The sequence below is a fragment of the Amblyomma mixtum genome, chromosome 7, assembly GCF_055824585.1.
Source record: "Amblyomma mixtum isolate Tamu chromosome 7, ASM5582458v1, whole genome shotgun sequence".
Classification (NCBI taxonomy): Eukaryota; Metazoa; Arthropoda; class Arachnida; order Ixodida; family Ixodidae; genus Amblyomma; species Amblyomma mixtum.
In genome coordinates, this window is record NC_143018.1 from 147,379,809 (window position 1) to 147,391,083 (window position 11,275).

Sequence of the window (11,275 nt, forward strand, 5' to 3'; positions counted from 1 at the left end):
CTGAATTCCACCCAAAGGATTGCAAAGGAAGCAGGACTTAAGGACACAATCTTTTTAAACGCGTATGTTATGCGCACGCTTCTATGCATGAATACTCTGCGCAGCAGCAGGCACGCGTGCACAATTTGAATATCTGTTTCAAAGAAACAAAAGCTTGATTTTTGCACCCATAAACTTTTTCGTCTGTGGATTTTAGGATGTTTCGGAATTGTCAGAAAAGCATCAGGGCTCAGTTAACTTGAAAAAGCTTAAGTTGTCACGAATGCCGTGCTTTTCCGCGCATTGCAAGGAATAATTTTGAGACCATGATGATTGCTTCGAGCTTCTCTATCTTGCATTGTTTAATAAAAACTATAGTCCCATTTGCTCGCGCAAGACGTTTCTGAAATCTCACTTCTACCAGTTTCTGGTTTCTTTTATCAAATAGTGAATTCGTAGTTGGTTGTATGTGGTTTAGCGTCCCAAAGTGACTCATGCTATGAGGGGTACCGTAGCGGAGGGCGTCGGGTAATTTCGACCACATGGTGTTCTTTACCGTGCACTGCCATCGCACAGCACACGGGCCTCTAAAATTTCGCCTCCATCTCAATGCGACCGCCGCGGCCGGGATCGAACTCGCGTCTTTCGCGTGAGCAGCCCAGCGCCGTAACCACTGAGCCACCGCGGCAGCCTAGGTGTGCAGCAGATCAAGTTGCTTAGAGCTGCTGCTTGAAGCTAGGGATAGAAATGGGAGGATTACGAAAGGACTAGTAACAAACACATAACAGAAGCCTGAAAGAAATTGAGCACAGCGCATGGCTTGTTGTCATGCGCTATGCGGGTTTGAAGACTTTTTTTTCTTTCGTTTCCTTCACTGACGAAGCACGTACGGAATCTGCACGGCCACTGCAGTTACTTAGCGCATAGTCCGCGCTAGCGCGAAGAAGTCGCCACGGCTTATCTTCGAGCGCTCCCGAGAGCTTTGCCAGCTTTGCTGCTCGCACCGCGGACCCCTGCTTGGGAGCAGCTTTCGAAGGTGACTGTGCGTTTTGCCTCGATGCAAGCGCCCCCGCTCAGGCGCCGGCAAAGAAGTAATACCATGAACGCTGCACTCACTATTGCGCAGCTAGCGCGACTCTGTCTCCCTCGCCCGCCTGAAAGGAAAGGAGCCTTTCACCCTCACCCTCTATACCCTCGCACCCAGCGTTGACCCAGCGCGCTTGCGCGACGGGGGCGCCACCACTCGGCCCTACAGCCGCTCCGCGGCCGTGCGCGGTGGGCTGTATATTTTTGACGGGGGCTGTATGTTATTTTCTACCTTTCCGGAGCAACTCGTCATAAGCAAAAGCTCGCACTGGAGGGACGTTTGCGTGCAAATATTACGTTTAGTTCTTCCCGTTTTCAGGGAGCCGTGTGAAAGTGGAACGCTTTAGACCTGTCGATGGTTGCAAAGCCTACTATCGAGAAATTCTTGTAAGTGCTCGCAAAATTGTTTTGTCAACAAAGAAAGTATGATGTAGATTTTTCACCTTGAGGAAAAACACAGCGCACTCCTAAGACACAAAGAAAGGCAAGACGATACAGCGCTGTATATCGCCTTTCTTTGCCGTGCCTTTGCCTTTCTTTGTCCGTGTCTTAGGAGTGCGCTGTGTATTCCTCAAGATGAACTACCAACTAGCCCGCTCTTCCACACTTGCAAGATTTTCCACGTTTTGAAAACTTTCCTGCTCATTTTAAGAATTTCGAATTTTTCTTCCGTCCTATACTATGGAAACTTGACATTCATTCCACGTTATCATTTTATGTTTCTTTCAATGCGTACTACACTTTCAACTTTGAGCGCCTGCATAACTTCGTGTTTTAAACCCAGAACTCCGAACCCACTTCGTGTAGGTAAACCTACAGTTCCTCTAAAAATCCCTGAGGGGATTTGTAATGTCATGTAATAAATAAATAATTAATCTATAAAAGTAAATTGACGCCACTTCCAGTATTATATTGTTTTCCCTGCAATTTTGCTTTCCTCACTGCACAGTGGTTCCTCTAGTCGTCTTTTGGCCTCGAAGTTGCGTCCGTCCATGCCAGCAGTGGCCGGATGCATAGATTTGATAGTTTCCTTTTGTTGCGAAAGGAACACCACGCGAGTCGTCGAGCCATTTCGCGGAGCTGACGAAAGGCCATACTGCGCATGCGCGAGGAGCAGTGACGTCATACGGCGCACAGCTGGCGCGTCGCCGCCGTCGCTGCGCGGGTGACTCAGAGGTGCCGCCGCCGCGCTCGCCAGTTGCGCATGCGCAGTAGCGGCGCATAGCTAGCGTGCCGGGACGGCCGGGGCCGCCGCCGCTGCCGCGTGCTCTCCATCGCCTCTCTCTCTCTTCTCTTTGCTTTTGCAATCCTAAAGTTATAACGAGAGCTAAACCAATGCCAATTTTTTTTTAAAGAATGCTCCAAAATATTTTCCCAGATGGTCGGCAATGAACAAAACTTCCGGACTCCGAAGATATGACGGAAAAAGCTGAACTTTAAAAGTTGACCAATGCGTGCAAGGCAAGCAGCATGAAGAAGTACAGCATGAAAAGGTCTGATCAAGCTTTAAAACATACGCGAAGCCTGAATACAACCTAATATTTGTCAACATCAATAAAAAAACCGTACTGCTAAGAAGAGACGAGGAGACAGTGCTGTCAGTGAATTAGGTGATATAATTAAACAGGAGCCGAATTACGTAAGCATTTATTTAGTAGCCGGCATTACCAGGATGCTAAGGGCTGAGGTATAGCTCGGACGATAATTGAAAATTGCGGTGGCAACGCAGGAGGAAGAGAGAGCCTCGGAATTACTGCAGAGCGTAAGAGCAGCAGGTGAGTATCAAGCTACTGCACGCCAGTTAAAGGACGGTGCAGGCGTTGCGCTAGTATAATTTGCCACCATTTATGCACATTGGTTTATGGCATCAGTCGTACTAGACGAGGGGCTACATTGTAATAGGGCACAAGAAATGGGGTGCCAGTTACTTTAAAAATCAGAGATTTACCCCTTACGCCTTGCTCCATAGTAACTCTACCTGGTCAGTTGCTAATAGAATCAGAGCTACGCTTGTGAGCGCCAGCTCATCTCCGCCGACGGAGTTCCTTCGCCGGAGGGCGAGCAACCCGAACTTTGAGTCCGAGCAACCCGAGCCGCCCGTGGGAGGAGAGAGTGATGTGAGGAGAGGATGAGGAGGACGAGGTCTCGCGCGTCGCGTAAAGAACAGACTCAGGTGTTGGACACGAATGAAGCAACACGGCCTCTTGTTAACCAAGTGATCCTTTGTAACAGAAAGACGAATAAACGTCTTTTGAATTGTTTTTTTAACGTCTTTATTTCTGCATTTAGTAGGCCGATACCTTGCGGCAGAACTAAGGTGCTTCATGGAGGTTGGGGTGGGGGAGTGGTTAAGGGTGGGGGTGAGGATGGGGGTGGGGGTGAAGGTCGGAGTGTGGGTGGGGTACCGGTGTCCGCTTCTTCCTCGAGGTAGTGTCGTCCCGAGGTCGGCTCCGCGAAGTGATGGCCTGGCCCTTCATCTTCCTTGAAGTAGGAAAGAAAAGTTCGCCAGAGCCGGAGTGCGTCTGATGGCCCGATGTGCGATGGCGGATCGACCCATTCCTGCAGGGTTCCAGGTCGAAGCCCGCCGAGGGACTTGAGTGCTCTCTCCCGCACTGCGTCAAAGGTAGGGCAGCTCCACAGGAGATGTTCGGCCGTGCCTCTGGCAGGGCACGTCGGGCACTGAGGAGTCGGGTATGAGCGCGGGTTTATGAGATGCAACTTCGCTGGTGATAGAAGCTGGCCGGTCTGGGCTCGGCGAAAGAGCACTGCCTCCACTCTCCGGAATGCGCTATGTGGACGGCGATATAGTTGCTCAGGGTTGGCCAAGTGCTGTAGTATGCTGCGACGATAGCGTTGTGCGCGATGCCATGTCTCCGCCCTATCCATATGGGGCGACGACGGGTGCGCAACGTCATCAGGGGGCCAAGAAGCGGAAACGAATGTGGATCCAGGCAAAGGTGCGAAAAGAGCTGCTGCGCGCGCTGCCTGGTGTGCCTTTTCGTTTCCAGTGATTCCTTCGTGTGCAGGAATCCATTTGATAATGACAGTGTAGCCCTCCTCTCGCAGGCGACGGGCTTCTGTTCGAATAGTGTTGAGAACGGCATAGTCAGCTCCCCCTGCGCGGCAGGCGGTGTACGCTGCTTGTGAATCTGTGTAGACATGGTAGGTGCAAGGAGCCGGATCTTGCTTTTCTACTATTCGAGTAATGGCAAGTCGTATGGCAATGAGTTCGAGATTGGTGACAGTTGCGTTCCCTACCATAACCATAATTTCCCTCTCTCTCTGCCGGCACATAGAACGAACTTCCCAGACAAGGTAACAGGTAAAATACAAAGGTTTAATTACATGAAGAAAGTAAGACAAGAAGGTAAAGTAGGGAGACAAGGTTACAAGATTGAAGAAAAAGCCCCTTTCCCATGCCGAACAGCGGCTTAAATAGGGTGTCCTGTCCCCAGGTCCCTAGTTGGGGAAATTGGTTAATCAAAAATGTGTCCAATCACTGTGAACTGGGTCACGTGTCCATTCGTAGTGGTCCGCCCACAAGGACGTCCCCCAGTTCACCCTCGCCACTTCTTCGAAGATGCTGTCCGGCCGATCCCTCGCGGCAACGATGACAAGCCGTTGAGTTCGAGCCATTCGTCAGCCGAAACACGAGTCTGACGCCTGCACTTCACAGCGAGCCGCGGGGACGGAGGGCCGGCGTCGCACTTGCGCCGAAAGGTTCCAGGAAGACCGGAAGCCGTTACCGAAGCGCGAGCACGCCAGCACCCGCGCTGGCCACAAACAACACAGAACAGCCGCCGACACACCATGCCGTTGCGTTTCGTTTGGGTTTGGCACCGCTAATGGGAGTTGAGCCGTTCCCGTGCAGCGGATGTCCCCCCATAAACCACCAGGGGGTCCCCTTGTTGACGCCGCTCCCTGCTTTCGGGGTGCCGGGGCCGCCACGCCGACGCCTCTCCGAAGTCCTGTCTATTGACAGTTTCCAGATGTCTGGAGATTCTTTGTAGACCGGCGTTACGCGTCTTTAACACATACGGCACCAAGGGGCCGTCCCGATGCTTTGGCGCTTTAGCGGAAGGAGTCGAGCGTAACACCTCCGCACCAACTGTGTTGCATGGTTTTCCTAGCGTGCAACACAACACACCAGAATAGCTCGACAAGCCCGAGCCCCGGCGGCCGGGAGTTCCCGATGGCCTCCCGCGCCGCGTGCAAAGTCAAAGCCTTCTCCCACTTATCTCCCCATACCGCAAAAGAAAAGAGAGAGAGACAGAGAGAGAGAAAGAAAAAAAAACTACTTGACCCCTCCCCCGTACACACAGAGATCCCGCTGGAGATTAGCCGGCACCCACAAGCCTGACATGGCGTCGGCGTTGGCATTTCGGACCCCCCTTTTTTTTGTGTTCTATTGTGAGGTTGTACTTTTGCAGAGCCAACGACCATCGAATGAGCTTAGCACTATGTGGACTGCAAAGGGTGAGGTAGCGAAGAGGGTTATGGTCGGTGATCACTCGCACCTTAGTGCCGAACACCCACTCCTCGAGTTTCTCTAGCGCCCAAATGATGGCATACGCCTCCTTTTCAATGGTGGCCCAACGGGCCTGGGCCGGACTCAAGTTTCCTGCTCAGGAAGGCTACGGGGCACTCCCTACCCTCCTCGTCGAGTTGCGCTAGACACGCGCCGACGGCGAAGTCGGACGCGTCTGTGGCGAGGACATATTCTCGCGTGGGATCTGGTGCGCGTAGCGCTGTCGCTGACTTTAGCCTAACCTTGACCTCGTCGAATGCCCTTTGGGCCTCGTCTCTCCAGGGGAGTTGTTGCGGTGTCCGCCTCGTAGTAAGGTTGGTCAGTGCAAGCACCACCTGCGCGTAGTGAGGCACATACTGGCGGTAGTAGTTGGCAAGCCCTAAGAAACTTCTCAATTGCCTCTTCGTCTGGGGCACGGGAATTTCATCGATTGCCCTCACCTTGTCTGGGTCGACGCGGTGGCTATTCGATCCCACAATGTGCCCCAAGAACCGCACCTCCTTCTTTGCGAAGCGGCACTTACTCGCATTGACGGTGAACCCCGCTGCTCCGATCGCAGCCAATACCTTTTCTAAGTGCTCGAGATGATCTTCCCCCGTTTCGGAAAATATTGCGAGGTCGTCAATGTATGCACAGGCATACTCGCGGTGGGGAGCTAGCACTTCGTTAATTATGCGCTGAAAAGTTGAGCCGGCGTTTCTGAGACCGAACGGCATAACCCGCCACGCGTACTGGCCGTGCGGCGTCACGAATGCGGTGAGAGCCTGCGCCTCCTCGTCCAGCCGTATCTGCCAGTATCCCTTCAGCATATCTATCAAGGTGATGTACTCCGCCTTCGCCACTCTCAGCAGGAGCTCGTCAGGTATACTCATGGGGTAAGCGTCCGGCTCGGTGATGCTATTGAGTTTGCGGTAGTCGCAGCATAGTCTCACTCCTCCGTCCCGCTTTGCCACGCAGACCACCGGATGGGCGTATTGGCTTTCCACGGGGTAAACCAGGCCCCATTCCCTAAGCTCGGAAACTTGCTTCTCCACCTCTTTTCTAAAGGCCATCGGCACCTTGTACGGATAGACCGGTTGCCTCTCCGCGCCCGCCTTGAGCTTGATTCGGTGCACTCCTACGTTGCAAGTACCTGGCTTGTCTCCGAAAACGTGACTGTTTCGGGCCACCAACGCGTCGACCTCCGAGCGTTGTGACGCGTTCAGATGGCTTAATGCGTCCGGCGGCAGCTCATTGATTGGGTCCGCAGGGGTAGGAAACGTCGGCACGTGGCCGAACTCCTCATCGCCCTCGAATATTAACCCGACCGCACTTACGCGCGCGTGGTACGGCCGCAGCTTATTTGTGTGCACTGAACGGTGCGACCCATCTTCTAGCTCAATGACGTAAGTGTAGGGCCGCAGCTGCCTAACGATCCTGACCGGCCCCACCCACTTCTCCGTAAACTTGTTCCCGCCTTGCTTCTCGAGCCACAATACCTGTTCGTCCTCCCTGAACCCCTTGTCTGTTGCTCTGAGATTGTAGCGGCTGGTATAAGTGCGCTGAGCTGCTTCTAAGTTCTCGTCGGCTGCTGCACTGGCCTCAGCCATCGTTTCCCGTAGTCTTTGCATGTACTGCGCCGCGGGGACTCCCAATGAGTCTGGAACTGCCCATTCCCCCGTCCAAGATTTTTGTAGGATGGTGAGTGGCCCCACCGGCAGCCTTCCGTACATCAGCTCGAACGGCGACCTCCTCGTGCTAACGTTGGGCACCTCGCGGTAGGCCCACAGGAGGAACGGAACGAATTTGTCCCACTCTCTCCCGTGTTCGTTTATGGTGTGGTGCAGCATGGACTTGAATGTCCCATTCCACCTCTCGACTAACCCGTTGCTCTGCGGGTGGTCCGGCGTAGAGAAACGAGGACATGCGCCTAGCTTTGCAAGGAGCTCCTGCGTCAACTTAGCCGTGAAATTTGTGCCCTGATCGCAGCAGATCGTCTCTGGGACACCTAGTCGCGCAAATATCTGTAGTAACCCGTCGCAAGTAGCCCTCGCAGTCAAGGCCTTCAAACATATTACTTCTGGCCACCTTGAATGGACGTCCACTACACATAAAGCATAACGGTGTCCTCTAGCGGAAGGCGGCTCGAGCGGGCCTACACAGTCCATGTTTACCACCTGGAATGCGACGCCAGGTCTAGCTAAAGGTGGGATCGGCACGTGGTCCTGTGTTCGCATAGGGGCTCTCATCTGACAATCATGGCACGTGCGGCAGTGCTGCTTCACATCACGGGCCATCTCTGGCCAGTAGAATGACGCCTTAATGCGCTGTAGAGTTTTCCGCTCTCCAAGGTGTCCTGCCCATGCGGAATCATGGGCCATTTCTAGGACTTCCTTGTGGCGTTCTGATGGCAAAACGAGCTGGCAGCACTCGTGCCCGGCGACGTGCTCTCGGTGATAAAGCAGCTCGTCGCGCACGAGCATGCCGTACGTGCCCTCCTTCGCCTGTGCCCATGCTTCTCTCAGCGTTTCGTCCATCCGTTGCGCCTCGCGGAACGTCTGCCGCGTCGTTTGCGCTGCCTCTTGCGAGGTGCTCTCGACGGTCACCTCGCATGCGCGCACTACTTCTTGGCTCTCGTTCTCGCACGATTCCTGCCCTGGGTCTAAGTTCTCATCTTCGCCTTCAGGCTCGCAGATAGGTGGTACTGCCACTCTGTCCTCCAAGAGCCGCTCGTAATCATTAGGGGTTATCAGCGCGTCTATGCCCTTTGCCAACTTGTCGGTGATTGCGCACAGTATGCCCTTCTCCGAGGGGTAAAATGAGATACCTGGAGCGCCCTCCGTAGTCGACATCGGCACGTATGCTAGCTCGGCAACTACTTGCTCTCCAAACGCGCCTGTCAGTTTGATAGTCGACCCTGCGCTGTCGTACCTTGGGCATAGTGATTTGCGAATGACGGTCAAGTCCGCCCCGGAGTCTATTCGCGCGTCGAAAGTTTGACCTGCACTCTTTAGCGTAACCGTGCTGGCCCCGCCGACTTCTGTTACTCGCACTGGCGCGTCCCCCGCCTCAAGTGGCGCGGCTACCCGAGCAACGACCTCTCTGTTCTCACTACGATTTTTCTTTGTCGCCTCCCTCGCTGATAATGCGCCCTGCGGGCATTCCTTTGCTACGTGCCCGTAGCTGTAGCAATTAAAACATTGTTTCCTGCGCCGCGAATGGGGGCTAGCGTTTTCTGAAGGCCGCGCTGTCGGTGTCCCTTCAGCTTTCTGTTTTTCGTTCGCACTTGATGTCCTTCCCGCTGTTACTCTGCACCTGACACTCTCCTCGAATGCCTGTGCTATCGTAGCAACGTCTTCGGGTTTAAGGAATCCTCGCTTTTGGCTTTGATTTAGCACAATGTGTGCTCTTGCGTCTGCGCTGAGACAATCCTTCAGACGGTCTGAGACTACGAGCTGTTTAATTTTCTCTAACGAGTTTGCTTCACTGCTTTCGACATAGTACTCCCAATAATTCTCTAATCTGACCGCGAATTGCTCCCACGACTCTTCCGGTCTCCTGCTGGATGATTGGAACAGGCGTTTGTACTCCGCAGCTGATAATCTGAGTCCCTGCAAAATTTTGCTTTTTAGAATGGCGTACTCTCGCCTTTCATCTGAAGACAGACGTGTAAGGAGTCCCCGCGCCCTCTCACTGAGTCGCGGCAACACAAGTCCGGCCCACCACTCTGTTGGTACATCGTAGGATTCCAATGTTGCCTCGATGTCTTCGAACCAACCCGGCACTAGTGCTTCTTGAGTAGGCATTGTCGCGAGTACCCCCTTCAAAAGGCTAGCAAATTTTAGTTTCCGGTCCTCCTCCAACCGCGTATCCGCACCTGAGCAGCTGCTCCCCTCGACGGACGCGACTCCACTTTGCGATTGCAAACGTACTGTTTCTAGGACCCTTTCGGCAATTTTCAATTGTAACTCCAGCAGCCTTTCTTGCTGCTCCGACGCCGTCTGTGGCGAGGCGTTACTACGGCCTTCTACCATTTCGCTTGTTAGTGCCGCCACCTCTCCCCCTTCCCCATCTACACCCGGGTTCTCCATTACTGTTTCTTTAGTGATGTCACTCCTCAAAACCCAAGGCTTTGACATTACACGCAAACACAAGAAACCAAACGGGTACTCGCCTAGCTACCGAAGCGTCGCTGTCGGTGCCCCGGCTGGGTCAGATGAGCCTGGAGGTCTGGTGGGTCTCCTTGGTAGCTCGGTCGCTCCCTCCGCCACTCTCGTCGTCGTTGTCGCTTGTCCCCGGTGAAGTTCTTCCGCTCAGCCTAAGCAGGTCATGTCGACTGCGCCAGTTGCGTTCCCTACCATAACCATAATTTCCCTCTCTCTCTGCCGGCACATAGAACGAACTTCCCAGACAAGGTAACAGGTAAAATACAAAGGTTTAATTACATGAAGAAAGTAAGACAAGAAGGTAAAGTAGGGAGACAAGGTTACAAGATTGAAGAAAAAGCCCCTTTCCCATGCCGAACAGCGGCTTAAATAGGGTGTCCTGTCCCCAGGTCCCTAGTTGGGGAAATTGGTTAATCAAAAATGTGTCCAATCACTGTGAACTGGGTCACGTGTCCATTCGTAGTGGTCCGCCCACAAGGACGTCCCCCAGTTCACCCTCGCCACTTCTTCGAAGATGCTGTCCGGCCGATCCCTCGCGGCAACGATGACAAGCCGTTGAGTTCGAGCCATTCGTCAGCCGAAACACGAGTCTGACGCCTGCACTTCACAGCGAGCCGCGGGGACGGAGGGCCGGCGTCGCACTTGCGCCGAAAGGTTCCAGGAAGACCGGAAGCCGTTACCGAAGCGCGAGCACGCCAGCACCCGCGCTGGCCACAAACAACACAGAACAGCCGCCGACACACCATGCCGTTGCGTTTCGTTTGGGTTTGGCACCGCTAATGGGAGTTGAGCCGTTCCCGTGCAGCGGATGTCCCCCCATAAACCACCAGGGGGTCCCCTTGTTGACGCCGCTCCCTGCTTTCGGGGTGCCGGGGCCGCCACGCCGACGCCTCTCCGAAGTCCTGTCTATTGACAGTTTCCAGATGTCTGGAGATTCTTTGTAGACCGGCGTTACGCGTCTTTAACACATACGGCACCAAGGGGCCGTCCCGATGCTTCGGCGCTTTAGCGGAAGGAGTCGAGCGTAACAGTGACGGTGTGTTCCTCGGAAAGCCGTTGAACTACAGAGGTATCTGACACAGAATCGTGACAAGCTATAGCGGCGTAGTGTTGAAACTGAGCGGCGTCTGTGTATAGTTGGATGGCTGCTTCCTGGGCTAGCTTGTATGATGTCTTCTCGTGTCGTTTGGCGGCAGCTTTGCGCCTTTGAGGATTAGCCGAACTCATATTCTTTGGTAATGGCATACCGTCTACTAAGTCGATCAGTTCCCATGGCGGGGCAGCGGACGAAAGCGGCTCTAAGTTGTCAACGTTGTAGCCTAATGCCCGCAGGATCTGTCGGCCAGCCGCCGTTGTGGAGAGACGGACTCGCTGGGCTAGCGATTGCTGCTCTGCCAGATCCTGCACGGCATTGATTTTGCTGCATGCGTGTAGGTTCACTACTGGGCAGTACTGCGGCAGGCCAGTAACCAAGCGCATCGCCTTGCGATTGATTCGCTCAAGCTGAAGGCGTTGGGTTGCGTTAAGCCGCATATAC

The 11,275-nt window shown here is 53.9% G+C and overlaps 1 protein-coding gene across 1 annotated transcript; it reads right to left on the minus strand.

Annotated features, from left to right (window-relative positions):
• Positions 1 to 5,646: 5,646 nt before the first annotated feature.
• Positions 5,647 to 8,424, minus strand: LOC149337808 (uncharacterized). Its single transcript, XM_089554522.1, has one exon. The coding sequence runs from the start codon at positions 8,422 to 8,424 to the stop codon at positions 5,647 to 5,649; it is 2,778 nt and encodes a 925-aa protein (XP_089410648.1).
• Between the last annotated feature and the right edge of the window lie 2,851 nt (positions 8,425 to 11,275).